General features: G+C 35.9%; 1 protein-coding gene across 1 annotated transcript in view; it reads right to left on the bottom strand.

Annotated features, from left to right (window-relative positions):
* Nucleotides 1–2,814: 2,814 nt before the first annotated feature.
* The window catches only part of LOC136855297 (uncharacterized), a 28,291-nt gene continuing 5,928 nt past the window's right edge, over nt 2,815–25,177 (bottom strand). Inside the window, exons 5-28 of the mRNA XM_067132201.1 lie at nt 25,080–25,177; nt 24,559–24,698; nt 23,207–23,420; nt 22,456–22,571; nt 21,771–21,887; nt 21,087–21,254; nt 19,157–19,286; nt 18,116–18,379; nt 15,750–15,835; nt 15,285–15,405; nt 14,863–15,064; nt 13,474–13,637; nt 12,639–12,842; nt 11,705–11,893; nt 10,248–10,390; nt 9,454–9,589; nt 8,556–8,656; nt 7,704–7,884; nt 6,866–6,965; nt 6,113–6,333; nt 5,531–5,649; nt 4,184–4,337; nt 3,430–3,533; nt 2,815–3,398 (exon numbers count right to left, since the gene is read on the bottom strand). The exon at nt 25,080–25,177 is cut by the window's right edge and continues 8 nt beyond it. Of these exons, the coding sequence (XP_066988302.1) occupies nt 2,946–3,398; nt 3,430–3,533; nt 4,184–4,337; nt 5,531–5,649; nt 6,113–6,333; nt 6,866–6,965; nt 7,704–7,884; nt 8,556–8,656; nt 9,454–9,589; nt 10,248–10,390; nt 11,705–11,893; nt 12,639–12,842; nt 13,474–13,637; nt 14,863–15,064; nt 15,285–15,405; nt 15,750–15,835; nt 18,116–18,379; nt 19,157–19,286; nt 21,087–21,254; nt 21,771–21,887; nt 22,456–22,571; nt 23,207–23,420; nt 24,559–24,698; nt 25,080–25,177 (3,925 nt within the window). The 3' untranslated portion in view covers nt 2,815–2,945. The remainder of the gene's footprint in view (nt 3,399–3,429; nt 3,534–4,183; nt 4,338–5,530; nt 5,650–6,112; nt 6,334–6,865; nt 6,966–7,703; nt 7,885–8,555; nt 8,657–9,453; nt 9,590–10,247; nt 10,391–11,704; nt 11,894–12,638; nt 12,843–13,473; nt 13,638–14,862; nt 15,065–15,284; nt 15,406–15,749; nt 15,836–18,115; nt 18,380–19,156; nt 19,287–21,086; nt 21,255–21,770; nt 21,888–22,455; nt 22,572–23,206; nt 23,421–24,558; nt 24,699–25,079) is intronic.

Genomic DNA, 25,177 nt, shown 5'->3' on the forward strand with positions numbered 1-25,177 from the left:
AGATTTGGTTCATTTTAAACATTTTTAGGACTTTTATTGCAATTGTAAATATCTTCATCAAAAATCTGTAGATTTGGCTCATTTTGAGGGAAAAACCTGAGAATCTGAGATATTGAAAAAAATATGTAGAAATCAGGTTAATCTGTAGATGTGGCAACACTGCCCGGACAGTCTTCGTCTTTCAAGATTACATGATGAATTTGGGCCACTGAAATTGACAAAGGTACACAACCCACTTTTATGAAAACTAAACTAATTACACAATTAAAAAAAATAAGCAAAGCATCCTATCATAAATGTAAAAGAAAGTTTTCAGCTGACATCCATACCACATTTCTCAACCTGCACACGACATACATAAAATTCAGATTTCATTAGAAATAAAAAAATGGATCATACTGCCTCAGCTAAAGAGCAGCACAAGGAGAGACTTTATAACTGCTAAGTCTTCTCGCATCCCTGATTTTTGGGAAGCCTAGAGTAAACTTCAAAGCAAATATTATTAAGAACACTGCTTTATGTGTAGGCTAATCACTCTGTAAAAGTGGACAGACATCACTTACAGCAAACAACCAGTTGGACAAGAGACATAACTCAATCATGAGCAGTTATGCTGCTGCCGCGCCGCAGGATATCAGCTGAAAAGTAGAGATTTTCAGGCAACTTCAAATGAAATGCAAAATGGATTAACCTTAAAATAAACCTCTTCAAATAAAGATTTTATTTCAGTTTTTAATCTTAGACTAAGTCTTAAGGAAGCTGTGACGTATACAACATGAAAATAGTTTACTGAAACTAAACTAAAAGGATTAGTTCTGGAATAAGAAATGGAAATAGGTGGGTAAAGTTAAAGCAGTTGGCAAGCTTATGCATTTTTCAACGTATATAAAACTTTATACTGAGTCCTTTTTTACTACAAATTACATAGGCTACGCTTTAATTACTGCTTACAATTTTGTGTTCTTCTTTAATATATATCTTTTTAGTGCATTTTCTCTCGCCGTTACTTTGATTTTGTTTTTAGTTGCCTATTTCATTAAACACCTGCAATAATTTTGTTTCCTTTTCTTGGCCATTTTTTGAGATAATTAATCTTAGCATACAGTCTGTCTGTCTGTCTGTCTGTCTCTCTCTCTCCCTCTCTCTCTCTGCAAAAGTTACTCCCCATCCTTTCCTTTCCTAGCCGTCTCGATAAGGCAACGTTCTTCGCGAGGTAAATTCGAAAGCGATCTTTTTTATTATTATTATTAATTAGCTACCGTTGCTGTGGACTTACTTCACCCGTTCCCAGTACTTTGTAATATCTAAGTATAAATAAGAAGAAGAAGAAGAAATATGATTATCAAGCGGAAATAGTCAATCGTCCCTCGTCACAAATTAGATTACCTTGTCTGTCATTACATCTTTCTGTACCCCTGTCATTCTTTTGCGTTTACCCTACTTGCGCATACCTTATAGTTTGTAAATGTTCACAGGCTCATACACGACAGGATAAAGTGGCATAGTGAGCATGATTACAGTCGTATGGAGTAACTACTGTTAAAATGGCGGTTATCTGATTAATCTAGCAGCGAATGCAGCGGTTGGAAAGAGTGTCGAGTGAGGGAAACAGGCTGCGAGTTAATGAAGACACTGAGTGACTGAGGCAAGTCGACCGTAACCAAATAGTGAAAGGAATAAAATTAATGTTAAAGAAGGGTGTCAAATTCGTGGTGCTTAGTACCTTATTTCTTCTTAAGGGCAAATTAACCTTCAACTGTGTGATTCTGACACTCTAGATAGCTTAGGACACTGCTCGCATTGTTCAAGAATCAACCTATGGAACACACACCGCCAGTTATGTCGTAACACCCACCAAACCTTCAGACGAGAACTCAACATCATCACAATAGCTAAGCGTCCGAATAACAAAGAAAACGGGACTTCACTCAGCTAAAGGAGACGCTCAAGAAAAAACCAGTAAGGTCTGTGGTCGAGGTAATTTTATACCCCTAGGACTGTAGATTCAAGAATGTCACCTTAATTGCTGCAAGAAGAGTCATACAGATGAAGGTGCCTCAGGAAATCCTCATTCTAGCAAAACATACATCATCAACCCCTAAAACAAATCCACAAGGAGCCAATTTCAAAACCTTGACAAAGTAGTTTCTCATTAAAGGACAACGAAGAGAAACAATACATGGAACTACTTGTTGAGCAGAGAAATCTCTTTTTAATTGTCAATGTCATCTGAAGTCATTTTAGAAAAGTCTCACGAGTGATGTGTAAAGATCTCGTAAATTATTACGATATGTTTTGGGAAATAGCAGAACTGAGAAAATATACTCACATTCAGTAAAGAGTTTGCGCTGTGGGTTACTTACAAATCACAAATATCGGTGGATGGTATTAACAAAATACTTTAGAATCTGGAATCTATCTATCATCTAACAACTAGAATGTTCCACCTAGATAGCTTAAAAAACTAGCCGTTAAGGGAAATGGTGTTTCCACGCTTTATATATTTTTATTTCTTTTATTCTGGCAGAAAAAAAATGAAGCGAGAAAGTTCTTAAGCTAAATAGATTATATATTCTAACTTTTTAAACCGATGTACTATTTATAATATAATTTATCTGGTCTGATGAAATACACAGCAAAACATATGCATTCCTCATATGGAATTTTAAATAAAACATACATATTGGAATTCATAATCTCAATTACATCACAAAATATAAAAAATGTATACCTCACAAATTTCCAGTGTGCTTCTACAGAGCAAGTATTGTATGCCAAATATTTATGTTGGTTAAAAGCGAGAGAATGAGGATGTACAGTTAAGAATTTTATTTTCCGTCCACAGTATAACACTACAGGCTTACTATATCACTTTTTCTCCAAAAAATTGGCTCAAGGATAACACTATAAAAAAAAATTGATGAAAATTAATCACACATTAAACCTCAACAACTTGTTTTATCGGTTAAAGTAACAGTAGGGCCCTCAACACCATGAACTATTGAAGGGGTCAGTTCAAAAGTGTATTCTGTGCAAGAACTCAAACCATCTACCAGTTGTTCCATCTCATGGGGCAAAGAACCTCCTGGAGTCGGTGACTCAATCTCTATCGACCCACCCTCCCAGGAGAGGGTGTATTTGTGGACGCAGCGTCCATTAACTTCCGGTTCGAACCACTTCAAGTTGATGGAAGTTGTGGTCTTTCCGTCAACTCGGAAGTTCTGAGCAGGACCGCTGACTTCAGTGTCGGTCATGGCCTCAATGCTGTCCCATTCACTAGCTAACCCTTCAGGAGATGAGGCCATGATCTTTATGATGTATTTTGTGCAGGCGTCCAGTTTGTCAAAAGTGTGCTCTTTGATGTGGTCCCTAACTAGAGATGTCGAGGAGAGTAGTGGCTGTCTACCTATTGGCTTGAGATGTTCAGACTAAGGCGCAGCGCAATCGCGGATTCTCTGCTGGGTCGTCATACAGAATTGATATAGAATGGGGTTTTATTTGTCCTACTGTTAGGTTCTGCGGTGCACCCGGTGCTGGAAGGATATTAAAAACAAATGAGTAAGTTTATGAGAAAAAATCACGGAACAGAGCAGCGTTGCATGGTTTATTGGTCTAAAATTAATAGGAGGGCTAAATTAGACTTTCTTGAACTTTTCCTATTATCTTGGCTGAGTGTAAGTTCATGGATATTTCCTTAACTAAAGACAAAGAGGCCAACAGACTAGGAAGTGCATTACCTCACAATGCAATTACAAGAGAAGCATAAAATTAATTTACAAAATAGCAATCTCCTCCTCCTCCTCCTCCTCCTCCTCCTCCTCCTCCTCCTCCTCCCCCTATCTTCTAAATACTGTCTATCAATTCTTAAGCAAGTACATTTTCATTTCTTCTACATTCAGTATATTTCATCGAAAAGACGCAGGAAATTAGACATGTTTATAATCGGTAAAACTGCAGACGAGTTATGCAAGTTAATTCCAAGGGTCGCGGCCAGCTTAAAAGCAGATCAAAGACATATTTCAAAATAAGACACATCCTAACCTAACCTACCCTTAACCTTAACCTGGCCAGGGGCTCTCCAATTACATCTTGCATAGCAAGTAGTATTATTAGAAAGTATCATCCAAAAAATGTGCTTAATAAAGGCAAATACATTGCTATAGAAGTGCTCGATGTAACTTACCAACGTCATCTGTCTTTGCGACTGCCATTTTCTTTTCACTGATGACACCAGATGGTGTCACTGTGCTGACGGAGACATGGTAGACTAAGCATTCGAGAAGGTCAGAAAGTGACGTCTGTGTGTCTATCGAGTTTTCGCAGACCTCAATCGCGTCCTGGAAGGTAAATAAGTTTACTATAAGCTGGTGTTTCTTCAGAGTAAGTTACCAAGATTTTAACAGACCAAATATTTGAGCCACGGATAACCGTATCAAACTTACCCTAGCGTAAAATGACTTCACTCTGGCGATAGTTTTATGAAGTTCATTTTATGAAAGTGGAATGTATAATATGAAGTCATCAAGTAAGGAGACGATTTTATAGCTAAAGGTACTGAGGAGGATTTGTCGTTAATAAAATTACTCATTACAGCGGACCCTGCCTATTTGCGGTTCAGGATTTGCGACGTCACCAATGCGTGGATTTTTCTGTGGAACATATGTCCACATTATTCGCGGGAAATTCGCCTAGTCGCGGAATTTTTCATGACGTAATATTCACTAATTACTGGATTTTCATATTATTTTCGTTACTAAATAAATTTTTTTATTATAAAACTATTAAAATAGGCAGTTATAAGCGTTTTTAGAGTTTTTTTTGGTGTTTGAACTATTAAGATAGGCAGATATAAGCGAATCCCAGGGGTCGATTGTATACACAAAGCCCAGCAAAGGTGGCTACTGACTTTGATTTTAAAAATTATGAATATACTTTTGCTAACATTTATTAAGTGAGGTCGGAAACAGCATCAGGCACTGGAAATCCAGACAGCTGTTTTTCACTGTTCCTAGGCCTATTTTTGACATCTTTGCAAAATGGCTTATTATGCAGCAAGTTAAACATTAAACTCACTTTCTAACTTAACACAATAATTTAATCATTTGTGGCTATGTCTACTATGACATTGTAATGCAGTTTGATACTTACCTGACTTTGCAAATTCAGGGTAAAATACTTGGAAAAAATATGTAACTTCTCAAAGCGAAAGAAAGTTCACCCCAAGTTGCAAAACAATAAAATATGACAGAAAACCGAAAATGCGTTTATATATATATAGACATATATATATATATATATATATATATATATATATATATATATATATATATATATATATATATATATAACTATTTTAAACTCAATCACCTATGCTTTTCCCGGAACTACAGAATGGCAAAAGACAGAGTATTCTAAGTTTATGAAAATGATCTTCATTCCGAATCGGTGATGCCGTCTCTCTTTGCCTCAGATGCGAGAGTCGTTGCCAAATCGCCTGTTAGAACTCCGCTGATCTAATCCCATAACTTACGTAGTCATTGTAGTGGCAAACTTTGTAGTGGTCAAGGCAAGTGTCGACAGAACTCCAATCTGCGTCCATTGTAGTGGTTGTGACCCCTTCCAAGTTCACGAACTCTACAGGTATGGGATCTGTCAAGAGAACACGAGAATTACTTTAATCATTTACTGAGGGGATAAAAAAAAACACGTAATTGGAAGGCAACTTGAAAAGGTGCACTGATTCATAAGCTCATTTAAAATATTTTGAGAAGAACATAAGAGGAAATCATATGTAAATTATTAGCTTACATTTCGAAAATTTAAAAGGCGATCTCTTAGACTAACGTGGCCTGTAGGACTGTCAGAAAGTATGAAATACTGAATAATGGCCTTTAACATTTATTATTCAATTTGAAATTCTCAAGGAATATTACACAAACAAAAGGACTTCAATACCCTGAAGAATTTTAGACGGAAAATGTTTACTGATACAAATAAAAGGGATCTCAAGAAGATAACAGATGATGAAAATGCACAGCTGAGTCATCAATACAGATATAACCATAGCTGTGACCGATAGGGGCTCTGCTGATAAATGAATTCATTCTCTTACCTGTCTCCAGTGTCTCTCTGTCCTCTCTGGCATAGGGACCCATGGTGCCAGAGAAACCCCTGGGGTACACCTTGAAGGTGTAGTTGGTACACCCCTTCAGAGGCTTTTCCTCGAAGAAATGCTGCTGTGGGATAATGCCTGCGTTTGCTCCTGATCTGTAGGTCTTGTGCGATACTTCCTGAGAACTGAGGCCGCTGACAATTTCAGTGGTCACGACGTATCTGCCATCAGAAATTCAGCAGTGGTAATTTGGCACCGGAGATGGGGTTTGGTGAGACAACAAAGGTGGGAGAGCTGCCTACCTAACGTTAGTACCATTCTCTCCGCCATATATCGCCTTTGCAAAGAAATTGTATTCTAGAGACAATATACCAGGCTGTTTCTTTTCCTACCATCATAGAAGACTAACGACTAATGATGGAGAGATCTCACCTTGCAAAAATGAGTTTTGGGAATTAGTGAAACGAAAATGAGGTTTGAGCTTTTGCATCTCAGACAACGGGTAGTGTTAAGAATACGTGTGTGATGTAAACATACTCAACAGACGAACAGATAGATAGGTGAGATAAACACGACAGACAAATGGAGATTATAAATAGATCGCTGGAAGAAAAATAATAAAACTAGGCAAAGCATTGGTGAATTGCCACAGTGTATATGTATTGAGAAGTATCAAACGTCTGTGTAAATGAGTGCTTGTGATGGTTCAGAGAAAAACACAGGAAGTATCAGCTCAAACACGGACTGACTTACGTCTCTACACACAGGGCGTGATCCATTGGGTCCCACCAAGTCAGGATGGCCGAGTCATAGGTTTCCATTTTCACCTGAAGGTTGACAGGCTTCCCGGGCACTGAAGTGAGAAAAGTATCAAGATTGATCCTTATGACCTGGACATTTCGTCGTCGTTTGAAAGTAGAAACCAGTTCAGTGACCTGCTTCCCAACAAACACCAAAATATGTATTGGAAACACAGCTTTTGTATATAGATATTTAATGGGTTACATTTAGATTTATAAGAAATGTGGTAAACCGAGAAGGAATAGTTTTTAAACATGAAGTATTTTAAGTAGTTTATATGGAGCTATTACAAATTAATACTTAAAGGGTCTTGTTTTTGAAGAAATTATTGGTAAGCTTTTAAAGCGAGGATATACATAATACATATCAAGCTAAAATTTAGTCAAGTTCATTATGATTATTCTAGAAACCAAAAATGTAATTGTTAAAATATAAATAATATACATATACATTATATATATAATATATAATATATATATATATATATATTATATCTATATATATATATATATATATATATATATATATATATATATATATATATATATATATATTTATAATTAAATAATACATATATATATGTATATATTAAACATATATATATATATATATATATATATATATATATATATATATATATATTATATACACACACATATATATATATATATATATGTATATATATATATATATATATATATATATATATATATATATATACATACCGTATATACATATACACACATACATATATACTAAGCCTGGAACAAAGGACCAAAACAAAGCTTACATCCTTCCTTTGTGTGGATATCAACGGTCAAAGATTTTTTGCCGAGGTCCCCCTCCAAGTCAATAGGAGTAATCTTAACCTCATATTTGGCACAGGCCTCTACATTCTCAAATTTAAAAGACGTTTTCTCCGTCGTGTTGCACCGAACGGGGTCGAAAAACCCGACGGGTTTTAGGCACACCTGTCGGGATGCAAGGTCAGAGGTCAGAGATAATAGACAAGGTCACAGTAAAGGCACTGTAATGCTTGCAGTCATTATTACAGATCCCCATAACTTACCTACACTAGTAAAGGCATCGTAATGCTTGCAGTCATTTTTACAGATCTACATAAAACGTTACAGTAATATCTATTTATTACAGGATAACGAAGAGGTATCAAACTATATACTGACGAATTATAACGTCATCTTGGTGGCTATTGGATGTGACTTCTTTATTGTTCTGATCAAAACCACTATCTCAAAGTCTCTCTAGTGTGCAATAATTCAGTCATTCATCTGTTCTTATACATATAAAGCTTTCATATATATATATGTATATATATATATATATATATATATATATATATATATATATATATATATATATAATATATATATATATATGTGTATATTACAAACATAAGTATATATATATATAATATATAATATATAAATATATATATATATATATATATATATATATATATATATATATATATATATATATTCATGTTTACAAACACACACACAAACATAGATGCATAACACTGATATTACGCAGTTATATATTTACTGCATGAGAGAAAATAAATCTTGCATTTATTTTCTCTTATGTTATTCGTAAGATATGGGCTTTAAGACTAAATTACCTGGAATAAACTGATGCAATTTGCATCCGTAGGGGTCCACGCAATGGTGACAGTAGTTTCGGTAACTTCTGCAACCCGGCCGCCCACGGGGGACCCAGGCTCTGAAAACGAATTTGGAGATTGTTGCGTAAGTGAACTGGCCCATGAAATTACCTGAAAAAGTCTGTTATTATTCAGGTTTATTTGAAGGCCAGTTATGCAAGTAAAATGATCTTTTGTAGAACAACTCAGAATAAAATCTACATGTATTCTCCCCATCTAAGACATTTTCTTTGCAGGTTATTCATTTTTCCTGAGCCAGTAATTATCAGAAAGCAATGAACTGTCCTTTTTCCTAAGACAGTATTCAACAGAAAGCAATGAATTGTCACTTTTTCCAATACAGTATTCAACAGCAAGCAATGAATTGCCATTTTTCCTGAACCAGTATTCAACAGAAAGCAATGAATCGCCACTTCTCCTGAGCTAGTATTCAACGGAAAGAAATCAATTGTAATTTTTCCTGAGACAGTATTCAACAGAAAGCAATAAACTGCCATTTCTCCTGTGCCAGTTTCCAACAGAAAGCGATGAATTGCCATTTCTCTTGAGCAAGTATGCAACACAAAGCAACGAACTGCCATTTTTCCTCAGCCAGTGTTCAACAGAAAGCAATGAATTATCCTTAAGTAAAGTATAAGAAGACTAGTAAAAACTTTTGGCAAACTACCATTCAGCAACGATGGATATTGACTTACATCAGTATAAATATTTATGCCAGTTTTTTTTTTATCAGGAATAGCATTTGAAACTTATACTAAATATGTAACGTACCTTTAGACCATATATCTTGTCAATCTGCTTAGAAATAAGACTGTACCAATCCATATAGAACAAAATTTTATATAAAATTTCTTACCTCGAGACAAAGTAGTGGCTGAGGTGTAAGCGTTTCCTCCCCTGATATCATTTCCGTCAACGGTGAAGACAGGAGACAGTTTGAAGTTCTGCAGGAGACAGGGCTCGAGGTCCGTCACGTTACGGTAGCAGATCTCCTGATGGGGTCATTATGGGGTAGATTAGGCGAAAAATTATCATTATTATTATTGTCATTATTCCAAATATGGAGACACATCCGAATCGTATTAGGACATAAGGACGTTACTCTGCATAGCAGACCCACACGCAATGAAATAACCAATAGTGAAAGACAAACAAGTAAAAAATGCTCCGAAGTTTCTTCGGCGCAATCGAGTTTTCTTTAAAGCGTATAATGCTGTATGAAACTCTCGGCCACGGCCCATGAAGCTCGCAGACGCGCCCCATAAAACTTTCACCCACGGCCCGGTGATAGCCTATCTGGTTGGCACCTACAGCGGTCCCAGACGCACGATTGTGACAAACTTTAACCTTAAATAAAATAAAAACTACTGAGGCTAGAGGGCTGCAATTTGGTATGTTTGATGATTGGAGGGTGGTTGGTCAACATACCAATTCATAGACTTCTAGCTTCAGTAGTTTTTAAGATCTGAGGGCGGACAGAAAAAGTGCGGACGGACAGACAAATAGCCATCTCCACAGTTTTCTTTTGCAGAAAATAAAACAGCAAGATAAAATTAACAAAAATTTGTCTTCACTTAGCTAGAAACTGGGCAGAATTAGCTAAAAAATATTTGCGATTTCGTAACAGGAGAATCACACTGCAGCACTCACCGTCTTGCACGGGAACTCCCAAGTATAGTCGTCGTTATCAACCAGAGTGTATTTGTGGACCTCGATTGCGGTGGGAGTGAGGCTCCATCTCAAGTACGCCCAAGTGATTCCAACTTCAATGACTTGGAAGTCATAGATCACGCCTTGTTAAAAAAAAAAAAGAAAGGATTAACGTACTGTAGTCACTCATTGACCATAAAGCTTGGGAGTGAATGAAAGTTGGTTAATGTCTTGTCTTGTATGGATGTACTGATTTTGTAGTTTGTTAGAAAACAGAAAAGGTTGATAAAGTGAATACACAAGTCTCATAATTGCTGGTAAAAGAAAATCGATTTTATATCCAGGAGAGAAAAAGGAAGATGAATGTTTTACTGGAATGCATTCATTTGTCATCTAGCTTGATAGAAAAAGAAAGATGATTGGAGTTTTTCTTTCTTGTTAAGAAAGAAAGAAGACTAATGCTTTGTAGGAATGAACTGACACTGCAACCTGTCAGAAAAAATGATTAATGTTCTAGTTAATTAATCTTTTGTAGGAAAGCACTGATCCAGAGATTTATTAGGATGAGAAAAATTATTTAAGTTTTGCATAAATACATTGGCCATGCAACTTGCTAGGCAAAACACAGACGATTAATGTTCTCTGTAAATGCACTGATAGCTTTCTGGAAAAGGAAGATAATTTATTTTTAGTGAACTTTAATCTTATACTCTGATAGGAAATTAGACTTTTAAGACTACATGTGTATGAACTGTACATCAGTAGTTAAAGCAGCCTAGTGGAAACTGCATCTCTCTTAGACTTTGTTCTACAAAGAAAGAAGTATTAGGTAATTAGAGCAACGGACCTATTTTATATTACAGCATTACACTCTTGGGACTATAATCCTTGAATCTTTGTGCCATAGACTACTGGCACAAATGTGTTTTAGAGTTCACAAGAAACATTAGTTTTTATTTCTCTAATGTCACTGGTTAACAAGGTTTAAGGGAAAATACTACGAAAGGCAATGAATATTTTAAGAAAAATATTCCTTTCCGTTTTTAGATCTGTACCGATAAATCCTTTATTATTCTAATTTCAGAAGCCAAACAATTAACAGACATTTTTCTGAGCATACTGATGCCCACAAAAAGAATAAACATTTGTAATTTGCATATTATATATATATATATATATATATATATATATATATAGTATATATGATATATATATATATATATATATATATATATATATATATATATATATAATATATATATATATATATACTAATATATATATTATTATTGTGTGAGTGTTTTCTAAATGGTCCCGTGGATGAAATATGTAAGAGATAACGCGAAAAAAGGAGGCACCAAGATTTTCAACTTTTATTCCAAATAAAAGTTGAAAAATTACTCTACCTTAGAAATCCGATCTCCACCAATGGCTTCCTGAACTCATCTCCCACTCACCTCCCAGGACGCCCATGTCTATCTGGCATTTGCCGACGTTACCGACGACGTCGACGCCGATTATGTCCCGCCCTGAAGGACGCAGGTGGAGGCGTCGAGGGACTATGCGTGATAGGATCCAAATCGACCCACCCAGGTGAAGTCGTCGACGAGATGAATATCCGTCGGGCTGGATAGATCTTCTGTACGCTGGGGCGGGGGGACGTGTTATTAGCGTTATAGGCAGAATTGAGATTATTATTGGTGAAGGGCATATTCTTGCATTTGCTGAGGGTTGAGTGAAAATATTTTCTTTTGATATTTCGACTTGTGAAAAGGTTACATGGTTACAAAATAACTTGTCATTACTAATAAAACAATAGCGACTATAATAATAATAATAATAATAATAATAATAATAATAATAATAATAATAATAATAATAATAATGACAATGTGCAAGGGGGTGGTTTACGATTGGTGGGTCGGTTAGTGGGCTGAACTTGATTGGTCGTGGGTTGATGATAATAATAAGACAATTTTTGTACCATTTCTGTGCATAGTTTAACCATATTAAACAGACAAACTACAGTTTTCAATTATTATAAAGAAAGAAATCAAATTAAATGTAGGTGAGTAATCCATAAGTATATATATATATATATATATATATATATATATATATATATATATATATATATATATATATATATATATATATTATATATATATATATATATATATATATATATATATATATATATATATATAACATATATATATATACTCTCTCTCTATATATATTAAATACATATAGCTTGATAATGTCAGTCAGGGGAAGTATCGAGTTAATATAACAGGCTTGAAAATAACAGAGAAAAATGAATATAGGTAGTGCAAAAATAAGCAACATTGCCGTACTGAGAAAGGTGGTAACTTGACGTATGGATCATACCAATGGATTCATGAGTGAGATCTTTCACATTAAAGGTCGACTTAACACAAATACGAATAACATCAAATTCAAGCTCACCTGAGCCACTGTCCTGTAGAGTGGCAGAAGCTGTCCAGTTTTTGGTATGGCAAATACCTACGTATTCAAAGCCTTCGCAAGACGGGGAATCGTTTACCACACAGGTCGGTTTGTCGTGATCCTCTTTCCTACAGATAATTTATATATATATATATATATATATATATATATATATATATATATATATATATATATATATATGTATATATGTATATATATATGTATATATATATATATATATATATATATATATATATATATATATATACAGTATATATATGGATAGTAAAAAATAGCCTTATTTGTAATATTTTCTAGTTTTATGCTATACTGAGCGGTGACCACTTCATTCTCTACTCCAATTTTCCTTGGTGTATTATAGTTCATAATGCTTAAATAAAAATGTTTTCTTATTAAGAAAATGGAAAGCTCATTACACTTCCTTCATCTTTGTGACATACATAGAAAGAATGACTCCAAAAATAAAGGTATTTATGAATTTTCCATATTATGCGTATAAAAATCATAAAGGCAGGTCAATTCGCAAGCCCTGACACATTTTAAAAATCCATACATTATAGCACATTATTTCTTATTTGCCTATCAACTATATGGATTTTGCTATCTTACATATTTCCCTTTCTTTTTATTTTGCAAGTGGTAATTTAAAGCTTACTACAGCGCAATACTGTACAGTTTTTTCAGTGGCTGAAAGTGAGCAATACTGATATCAGCCTTAGCAGCTGGGTAATACTTACAAGTGGTAGAACTACAAACTGCGTGACTGCGCTGTTCACTGACTGTGTCTGCTTGACTGACGCTGCTGTCACGGTCACAGTGCTGACAGTGCCAGGGGTAGCTGACGATGGCACCGAAAAGCCGACAGTAACGTATGAAGAGGAATTCTGCGTGATGTGTACGCTGCGGAAAAGATACTAAATAACTGACACTGTATTTGCACATCTTTTAGAGCGGTATCTCTTAAGAACACATCATAGACACACTTCGGTAACTTATAGCCTAAATCTCACCAACATGTTGAAAACAAGTCAACGACCGGGAGTAGAAAATGAATCTTTGGACAGTGCTGGGCAATCATATGAAGCACTTGCTAGTTCTACTAATAAGTCGTTGGCTTGTATTCAACCTATTTGTGATGCAAGTGCGATAAGTTGTCGATGCGCGCTTATGGGGAGTATTGCTGTGTGGACGTACCCCAAGAATGGAGAATGTCTTTTGAGAAAACACAAGAAAGGGTCACTGCAATTTCATTATTTACGCAATAGCCTCTTGTCTCCATACTGCGTTATTCGCTTTAATTTTGGATGCACTCTGTCACGCTTCCTAGAACACTTTAATCGTTGGATTCCAAATTTGGCCTTTGATTCCGCTATGTCCTGACTCTGTGCATGACGCAACCAAATCTAGTCTTTCTGGTGAACAGTGACCGAGCCGTGCAATTCGAAAATGACTGATTTTTACAGAAAGTTCTTTAAAATCAGTTCAATATTAGTCCTAAGAATGAACTTTTTCAAACGGCATGGGCTTTGAGGCAAGAATAACTCTGGATCTACGAATCTAAAGTAGCCTGTTATTTTCGGTCATCAAGAAATATGTCCAGTCACATTCACATGTAGTATGTGTATTCTATGTAGCAGTTCATGTAACAAAACTTTTCGTTCATTACTTGGTCCCGGTTAGTTGGGGCCATAATGCTTGCTTAATCTTAACCAGCGCATGTTTACACCCTCCTCTCAGCTGGCTGCTTAATGCTAGACATACCTCCGCCTTCCACCTCACTTTGTGGGCTACCAAACCATGACACCTTGATTTTGCAACAGGATCCATCCCTATACTGCCGTTTTCCCTTACTTTTTTATCTTAGTGTTTCTGGAAGTGACTAGGCTGTCGTTGCAGTTCTCCTGGATTAGACTTTCCTCTTCCTCTTTCTCACTCGTTTCAGTAACTTCGTTAGGTTCCTTGTACTGTTAATCTTTGCATTTCATGCGCATTTATGTAGTCTGTTTACAGTGAAAGAAATTTCATAATTTGAGAGTTCTTTTGTTGCGACGCACTCTGATGTACCGGTTGCTCTGAGCAATCAGTTCTATAACAAATATTTAAAACTGAAGCTCTGATTACCCACCTAGGCGTCACAGAAGTAATGAAGTGTTTGTCATCGGTGGCGGTGATTGTGAAGTCCGATTCTAAGCCGTAGTTCGTGACGATGAATTTCCCTGTGGCCTTGTCACCTGGCCTGGCTGACAGTTCCTTGGTCGTCGATGCCACCTCCACACTGGCTTGCACAGGAGTTATCAACACAGACATCAAGCGGCAGAATGCATTGCCTGTGGAAAGTCGTTTGTCGAAAAGAAATCAGTAAAAATTAAGTGTGAATATCTGCTACCTTTGCTGATGATTCAACCCTCCAAATTTCCCTTTCATTTACCTCCCAGTTTGTTAATCGTAGTCAGTCTCGAAATAAACTATCCTCATTCATTAACTCTGTATATGCTGGTGCATGCGAAAGTATTTCTCCACATATAAGTGGCATCAGCTACGCAGTACCTGAGCTGACGTGTCCGTGCAGCAGGACGTAGAAAGGTTCCTCAGGGAGAGGTTCGCTTCTGACGTAGAATTCGTCATCGATCTCACCCGAATAGTCGATCGTTCTTAAGACGTCACCTTGCTGTTGGAGATGGTCAAAGTTAATTGATTTTGCTCTAAAATAAAGGCCAAAAAAATGCAAAGAACTATTCAAAATACACAAATATAAAAGCTGGAACTGTAATTTATCAGTTTTTTGTACTGAAATAATACTGGTTTTCAATGCAGAGCTTCTGAAACGGAAAAAAATAAAAAGAGAAACCCAATAATAGATTAATCTGATATGCTATAAAAACATCTGTTTGAAAAACACGAAAGGTAATAAAATGCCAACCTGAGAAAAACAATAAAGATGATTACTCCTCAGTGAGCCATATAAAATTATAAAAAATTTGACAATACTGACAACAAAAATCTTTTACTTACAATATTAACATAGTCAATGCGATCTATGTCTCTCACTTTGCTTTCAATGTAGCCAACCAGGTTAACGTCGATGTAGTAAATAGTGTCTGTAAGAAATGAAGGAAATGAACGAACAAATCTAGCAGAGTGGAACCTATAAAAAATATTGAATACTCTCTTCCTCATTTGCTGATAACAGCTCTTTTAAGAATAATATCAGTCATTTTCCTTTTTCAAAGGCAACAATAACTTTACCACATGATTCTTAACTGCTGTGGTGTGACAACTGAAAAACTATTTGTTTTCTCAAAATTGTTGATAAAAGGGATCACCAAGTCAAGATGGTTTTGACAAAAGGAAAGAATAGAGAGGTACTGGTTGGGAAAAGCATCCATAATTTGACAGGTTTGTGACAGATGGAAAGTGGCTGCCTAAAAGTGCTGGTCAGGTGGTTTGAAAAGGGCGTCAGAATAGGATTGCCTTAATATCTAAGGGTGCTTCCACACTACATGTACAGTAAATCATGTCACAAACACATGTTGGCAACTTATCGCATATATATCACAAAGAAGTAGGAAACAAGTTGATGACAGTAAGTAGGCAAAAAAAAAAAAAAACGTTAGTATATGAATATCCGTATGAAGCACTGGCTAGAGCTACCAATAAGTTGTTGTTTTGTATTCAGACTTTGTGATGTTTGTGACATAAGTTGGCAACACGCGTTTATGACATGCTTTACTGTAGTGAGGAAACACCTTTAGAAATGGTCGAGTGGTTGCAAATGGTGCAGTGTGTATGGGTGGGAAAGTGTAACAACACACTGCTGATGAGCATTCTGTGTAGGTGTAATATACTAATGGAAGAGTGGAAGTATCATGCCCATGCTGTTTCCATGATACAGCAGTTTTGGAATGAGCTGAGATTTCTCTAGGTTAGTCTACATAATCAGGAAACAGTTTTTTGCCGAAAGAAAGAAGTATTGATATAGATAATGTTAGCAACTTACAAGTAAAGGATTAAAAGGAAATAGTGCGATGAATGTTGGAGTTAAAACTGATTGACAAAAGTTTGTACTAGAAAATTAATGACAGACAAAGACAGAACAAGGCAGGAGGGAGTGGCAGGTGAAAGAAAGAGCTTTATATCATTCATTTTAGTATTTAGAAGAAATGTTATGGTTGAAGGCAGAATTAGAGACAATGTGAATCATAAAATTATACATAATGGAATTTTTTAAGTATTCATAGGAATTGAGTTTTGCTGCTCAAGGAACAGGACTGATAATATAAGAAAGCACAGATGAAAATCAAGCAAAAATAGGAAAAGAGACCAGAAGATTTTGCGCTGGCGAAAGAAGTGCTATATATAATATAGGCCTTAAAATGCACAAAGTAATATCGTAGGTAAAGTTGCTTCAGAATATTAATAGTAGGTGGGGTGGTTAACCACTGAATAAGTGTCATTTGATGATTTGTATACACAATACGCTCAAATGTGAATTATTACTACTTTTAATAAAAATAAAAATAAGAATCTAAAATATGAATACACTGGATGCATTTAAATACTGGTCGGTATATCTTTCAGTTAAAAGCAAATTCGACCCAAAAATTATTTCATAATTTTAAATCTTGAAACCTTTTTCAACCCCTGGCCAAATGAACGTTTTGTTTTGCAAGAACTCTTGCCCCTCAAAGAAAACAACCATTTTTTCGCAAGCATTTTTCATCCAAAGAGGCATAACTAACCTCCCTTCGGTGTTGTAATTCTTCCCTTGGGGCCATGTGTTATTGTCACCAGGCAAGAACAATATTTTTTAAACGAGGGAAACGAATATTATTTCCCTGAACGAAAATAATATCTCTCGCAAGTATTATCTTTCATCCCCCCGAGTGAGCGTGATGCTTTAAACTTTAGTCCCTTGAGTAAGCGTAATCTTTTGCTCTTTCTTCCCCCGAGTAAGCATAATGGTTTAATTTTTCGTTCCCTGAGTAAGCGTAAGTGCGGTCTTTTGGATGCATATACTCGTATAATTCTGGATCTACAAAAGAACTGTTGTCTTTTCTTTTTCTTCGCATAATGCAAACGAAAACTTGGACTTGCTTATATTGGAAATGGTATGTCTTTTATATTTATGTCCAAGTGTTTCAGTAGCTCATAGAGAATAATTCATATTATTTTGTTTTTCATAGCCAATTTCCATTTATGAAAAGAAACCAAGCAGAAATAATTAAACAGTCTTCCAGGAACTAAATACAGCCAATAACCAAAAATCATAACACGGTTATTAAAAACTGAATTTTTATAAACAAAAATATAAGCCTTATAAGATCCGGTTTAATGAGAACACTACAAGCTACCTAACATGGGTCTACAATCCTACTTACCCATAAGAGGACGTCCCTCAACATCCATATAATGAGGATGAGGGGGCGAAGGATCCAGAAGGGCGAATCCTCCTAGCCAGCTGAGGGTCGAATTGCCCTGAATGTCAACGCTCAGAGTTCCAGTTTGTGGTTCCAGGTCCAGGTTCCATGCGCCGGCCACTGGGCTGTTCCAGCGCAGCGCGCGGATCGTGCTGGAATACGATATGACTTCCACGTTCGGTTCCGCTCTCATTGCTGCCTCGTCCATGATGTTGTATTCTTTGCCTTTTGAAAAGGTATTTAGGAATTATATATATATATATATATATATATATATATATATATATATATATATATATATACTCTCTTCTATAGAGAGAGAGAGAGAGAGAGAGAGAGAGAGAGAGAGAGAGATTCAGGAAGGAGGGAGCGATAATCGCGGTCTACCCACTTCAAGAGTAGTTATTTCCTATTTCAAGAGTTAATTGTACATAGTAGAAAAGCTGCTGCATGTTTATATGCATGCATACACTCATACATACACGTAAAGCAAGTCTGGTATAATAAGTACCTGATTAATTAAAAGCAAATTAGGAAATGGAGTTGAAACTCTCTGATCACCTTACTTGATCTAATTGTTCAAAGCAGATATTTTATAATTAATATCAATGTTTAAGCTAAAAACCTCTGTATTACAACATCCCATACTCCCGAGGTAAAAGAATAGACTCGAAATATTCAAAGGACTATATAATAACTTTGAAAGGAAACTTAAAATAAGTGAAATAATGCTAAAGAAAGACTTGTAATTTCCAAGAAGAGGTGAAAATCTTTGTATACTGAATGTCAGAAAATACTCTAAAAAGTAATATAAAAGTAAACGAAAATTGCCCCCGCGACGTTTACCAAAAAACAAAAAAATTTTTTCTCCGTGTTCAAGATAAAAAGGACTAAAGTACTGTACAGGAAATAAAGAAGTCCTTTGTGAAAAATTAAAAAAGCTACATATTCCAAATGCCTCATTCAAACATCGTAAACAGGTGTGTTCGTTGTGTCACATACCAGAACGATCTCGCAGGAGGCAGGAGGAGGGTTGACCCACAACTTGGATCTTGAAATCGAAGATGGAATCATCAATGGGGATGTTGATCCTTTTGGCAGAGGAAATCTCCTTCATGATGTTGATGTCGACCTGGTGGTAGAATGTCCCAGGAGGTTACGGGATTTGTCTCCTATAACTCTTGAAATTTTATGTTTAAAGGCAAGTGGTGATTGTAAGAAGTTTCCTGAAATATTAATCCCTGACTGGATTTCACCGCATTTACCTTTCTTTGTTGTGAATCTTTGGTAATAGTGGAGATGGCAGGGTATCCCACTAAGCAACCAAAATCTAATTCGAAAGCTCTTGAAAATCCTAAGGTTATGGGTCTGTACCTGACATTGTGCTATATAAGGTTTGGAGGTTAAAGATTATTTTCAAACTCATGATCGAGTTAGAACGTACAATATAATTTTGCATACAGTCACTGCTTAGTGATACTGATGAATTTGACATTCATATCCATCGAAAATTCATGATTAAACTATTACAAGACACAAAGTCTAACAATAACTCTGTATAAAGATGTACTTCATCATCGTTACAAAATGGTAAGAATTTAATAGACATGACAAGAGAATTACAATAATTAAAAAAGTACATCAGTCATGAGAAACTGGGACTGCTGAGTTGGGGAGAAACTAGTAAAGGCATGGATGCAGCCTCACCTGATTTCGTTAACTTAAACTAGGACACTCTAACCTGACACTGTCCTACCTGAACGGTTGGGCTTCAGCCCCTTGAACATTCCCTATCCTGACCTAGAAAGCCACAAATCAAAATAATATTTGGTTACACACCTTGCTTTTGAGTATCCCCAGAAGTAATTGGCAACCCTAGTATACAACTTGAATTGACCTTAAGTACTGTGTGACTAGCATTCTAGATTCCCACTGTGGTCTGTTATTATTGCACAAAAAGGATGGTGAGTTAACCAAACATTGACGACTGAAATGAATGTAAGATTCGTTATAAACAGTGGCGTCATTATAACCCCCAGTCAGATGTTTGGGCCCACCCCCCCGCCCAACTGGCCCCCCAGTTGAAATTCCCTTTGTAGCTGAACTTAAACCCTTACAGTATGTGATGCATTTGCATGTAATAAGAGTTGAAAATTAATTGAAAATTGAGCTCTATAATTTCAAATAAAGGTTTACTAATTACTAATACTATTATTTTCCTTCATTCACATGGATATACATATGTTCGAGAATAGTATATTTTACTAATTACAGAATTAGTTTTGTGTTATTTTCTTTGCCCCCAAAAAAAAAAAAATATATCTTGGCCCCACCTAAGAGCCCCCCACTGATGGAATGCCAGCTACGCCACTGGTTATAACTATACCAAAACTTAACAGAAAGAAAATAATTTACGAGTGAATTGCTCGCTACCTATGTAACCTTGGCTATTCCGTGTTTTCAAAACCTGCACATCTCAAAATGAGCCATTCTTTCCCGATTGAAGTGTTATCGGCGCTCAAAACGTTCCTTACTGAGTCCACCATGATTTTTTAACAACGATTTCTACGTAGAAATATGTATCATTTTGCAGGCAGGACTAATATGAGAGAAGACCTAAGAACACTAATATTTCCTTGCATTTTTTTAACTGGATCAAGCTGATAATAATTTGATGTTATAAGATCTCCAGTAAAAAGCAATTTAAGATCATTATTCAAATAATTTTCGGCACTGTAAATATTTCAAAGGCATAACTTGATTTCAGAATAGCCCAAACACAATTAACTTTCCAGCGAGCCACGTAATCCAAATCATTGTGTAACCTTAAAAATACTGTAGATCTGAAAAATGTGTTATGCATGGCAAGTAAGGAAATAAGAAAAAGAAAAATATTCAAATGAACAATAAAAACAGTTCCTCTGATATCCACCTCAGAGCTTTCAACGCTGTCATCGAGAAGTGGGGTAATCTCCTCAATATCGAACTTCTCCATCGGAATGAAGAGGCCTCCTGTTAAGTCGCACAGAGTGTGATAATCTTCAACGGATGTCACTTTATTGCTCATCTCGTTGTTATTGATACTGAACACCACAGTTACCTGTGGTTTAGAAATAAAAGATAGTCAATATGAAAGTCATCAGGACCTTGCTAAATGCTACTACTTTCAAAGAGAAAAATAAGAATATATTCTTATCTGTCAGCTTATGTCGAACAACAGCAAGAAGTATTTCTAAATTACGATTCTCTAGGTTTACGGACCACTACATAGATTAGTTTTGTCAAAATATACAGGTAGCATAACATTAATATAAGTGATTCGATGTGGGCTGATAGTCCATCAAAAATAGAATGTTACCAGACTTAATTATCTTTATTTATATGAGTTCCCTGAAGATGATCTCTCTAAGGATCTTCTCGACTGTATGAGATCTTTCTTAATCTAACAAAAACGATTAAAGTTGAACATTTTGTCTGTGTTCTGTTAACTGTCATCATTTGTGCAGTTTACTGATCTTCCACCTAAGTCGTTATTTTCTGTCTGTATCGTTTAGTTTCATAATTTTATTTAACTCTGTCAGTTGGATACTTACGAAAAGAAGTTTCCCAAACTCACCTTCGTATTCTTCTCTTGAGCCATGGCAATGTCGCCGTCCATTAATTCACCGTCCTTGCCGGTGGCATCAGTGAAACAGAATATGGTTCCGTATTCTGGAGTGTTAGTAAGGGCTAGCTGCGGAATTTTAACAAGAAAAGAATTTAAATCAATTATCTATTACTTAGGAAAGCAAGTAAAGTTATATCAATTAGGGTTCATCCACACTACAGTAAAACATGTCATAAACACACGTCAGCAACATATTGCAAACATCACAAAAAAAGTTGATAACAAGTCAATGACAGTCAGTGCAGACGAACCTTTGATAAATGCTGGAGAATCGTATGAAGCACTGGTTAGAACCCCTAGTAAGTTACTGACTTGTATTCAACATGTCACGGACTGGTATTCAGCATGCCACTGACTTGTATTCAACATGTCAATGACTTGTATTCAACAAGTCACTGTCTTGTATTCAACATGTCACTGACGTGTATTCAATATGTCACTGACTTGTATACAACATGTCACTGACTTGTATTCAACATGTCACTGACATGTATTCAACATGTCACTGACTTTGTTTTCAACATATTCTACATTAGAGTAGACTCACGCTTAGTCTGGTAACGAGTATGGATTTGAGACTGTATTACCATGTCATTACTTGTGATAGTTATTCTTCTGAGCTGAGGTTTCTTACCTGTACTCCACTCCAGAACATCTCACTGTAGTCACTTCCTCCTCCATGGGGATACAGGGCATCCACGGCAGCCAAGAATGCCTTTGCGTCGTCTGTCTTCGTAACTGGCCCGACCGCTGTGACGCAGAAGCAAAATTATCACTTGTAGAAGAATAAGTTACCAGATTACTCATAATTTACAGTCTCCAGCTGAGGAAAGGACAGGGACACATGAGTGAGCCTGCCTGTATAGATAAATAAGATTTATAAACTGAGCACTGACCTCAAACGCTAACGAGTTTACTACTAAACTCTTTTTTGACCCACTTGCCAGGTGTGAATATTTGGTTTTCAACCATCTGTATGTCTGTATATGCATACATATACATATACTACACATATACAATATATATATATATATATATATATATATATATATATATATATATATATATTGTATATGTGTAGTATATATATATATATATATGTATATATATATGTGTATATATATATACATATATATATATATATATATATATATATATATATATATATATATATATATATATATATATATATATATACTGGTATTTAATGATGAGAGACAGAAAGCCCTTGAAAGCTTGTAACTTTTTAATACAAATCTCAATAGATACCATCTTGTTTAAATGAGGTCCTGTTTTATGTATGTATGTAATATATATATATATATATATATATATATATATATATATATTTATATATATTTTTCATTTATGTAAATCAATCATACCTGGATCATTAAAGGGTACCAAGACGTAGAGACTGGCGGAGGCGCTTTCCACTATCTGGTGGACTTGCTTCTTGACAGCATTCATCTCATCACCCATGGAACCAGTGGTGTCCATGACGATGGAAAGAGCTGACCCGTGGTAGAGGTCGAATAATTTTCGGTACTGGTCGACGTCAACAGCATCCAGGATGACTTTGAGGTAATGGTCGGTTGCCTGGAATCATGTGAAACGGATGAGTGATGTTTCTCAGTTTGTTATTAATGACTCAACTGGAATTATGGGAAACGGATGAGTGATGTTTCTCAGTTTGTTAGTAATGATTCAACTGGAATTATGGGAAAAGAGTGAGTGAAGTTTCTCAGTCTGTTAGTAATGATTCACCTCGTAAAGTTACAGTTGATTTAATGAGATTCAGACTGTCAAGCCAAGCAATGGGGTATTTTTTGGCCATTTAGTGATTGATTAAGATAATGAAAAGAGAGTTAGAGTGGTTGGGCTCCATGACAAAGAGATCCAGATAATAAAGATGAAATACAATGGCCTAAAAGACGGAACTGGGAGAAAACCCACTGCTGAATAAAGAAGTAAAGGCCCGAGTAGCTGGACACCGAGATTGATGAGAGAATGCCGAAATGGAGGAAAAGTTAAAAAAGCTAGAGAGTTGGCGAAGCCTACAGTGCACCACGTGAGATGTTCTGACGGTGCCATCCTACTACTGTAAAGTTACGGTAACGTACTGCCTTTCTTAATCATTAATGCCAAGGGTGCTCACTGGGTCTAATGGCCTTGCATTTTTCATGTCATAAATCTGTCATAACTTACACTGATAGACAACTTTTTCAAAGAACGAACCTGGTAACTCACTGGCCTTATCTAGCCTAGACTTTTAAAATAAAATCAGGGAAACTGCAAGTAAGCTTCGTGGACTTGAAGGCACTATGGCATGATATAAAGCAGGATATATGATACACACTGAATAAAAACAATACTTTCAATGTCATTTTTACCAAACGAATATATTCCAAACTTGGCACATCAAAAAAAGGCATACATTATTCAGTGCTGATCATAAGAGTCAATTTAGTTGCACTTGCAAGAGTGTGAAGAAGGTGAAAGGCAAGAAAGTAGTAAAAGTATGTAAGGTAATTAAAATAAGGTTTATCTGACCTTAATCAGAATGGAAGAAAAGAAAAGTAGAAAAGTATAGTCAACAAAAAATAAATTACAGTTCAAATCTGACCTTAATAGTTAATTAAGCAGTTTTATCGTAGAGGTAAAAAGTCATGGAAGAAAAATAGAGAAAAGCAATACAATAAAGGAAGAAATTATGTATTCTAAGTTCGTATATGACCTTAACAGCTAATTCCGCAGCCTTGTCGTGGAGGTAATAGTGAGGGGAGAAACAGGGCGAAGCCGTGTCTTTGTTGATGCCTCCGACGGGAGCTTCCCCTGCTGTGTCGTCAAGGACGCCGCCGTGGCTGCATTTGCCTCCTGACGAAAAATGAAGAGTAGAAAGGTTTTATATCTGCCGTGAATTTAAAATCTCAGAGGTAGCGATCCTTGGATCCGGTCAAGGGATCGAAACATAAACTAGAACATTAACTGCGTTTTCTGAATATTCAAATTTGCAGAGATATCCACAAATATGAGGTTGCATTGATGTGACTGTGTATTCTTCTAGCTTTTCACACAGAGGACTGAATAAATTTTGCGTGTCTTGGTCTTCCAGAGGTCAGTGTCCCAGGCAATCACGGTGCCAGAGAGCCCCAAATTACTTATTGGCAAATTCTCGGTCTACTCACCAAGTTCTACAGAAATTCTTGCAGGTGAGAACATTAACAATCCATTAACCTCCTTAAAAATAACGCTCACCTGTAGTTGGTTTTGGCACCAAGTAATCGGTGGCTAGCGCGTCCACATAGGAATAGTATCCAGTGGTGAGACCTGCTCCTGATACAACGTTGCCTCTG

This window comes from Macrobrachium rosenbergii, chromosome 31 (genome assembly GCF_040412425.1).
Source record: "Macrobrachium rosenbergii isolate ZJJX-2024 chromosome 31, ASM4041242v1, whole genome shotgun sequence".
Classification (NCBI taxonomy): Eukaryota; Metazoa; Arthropoda; class Malacostraca; order Decapoda; family Palaemonidae; genus Macrobrachium; species Macrobrachium rosenbergii.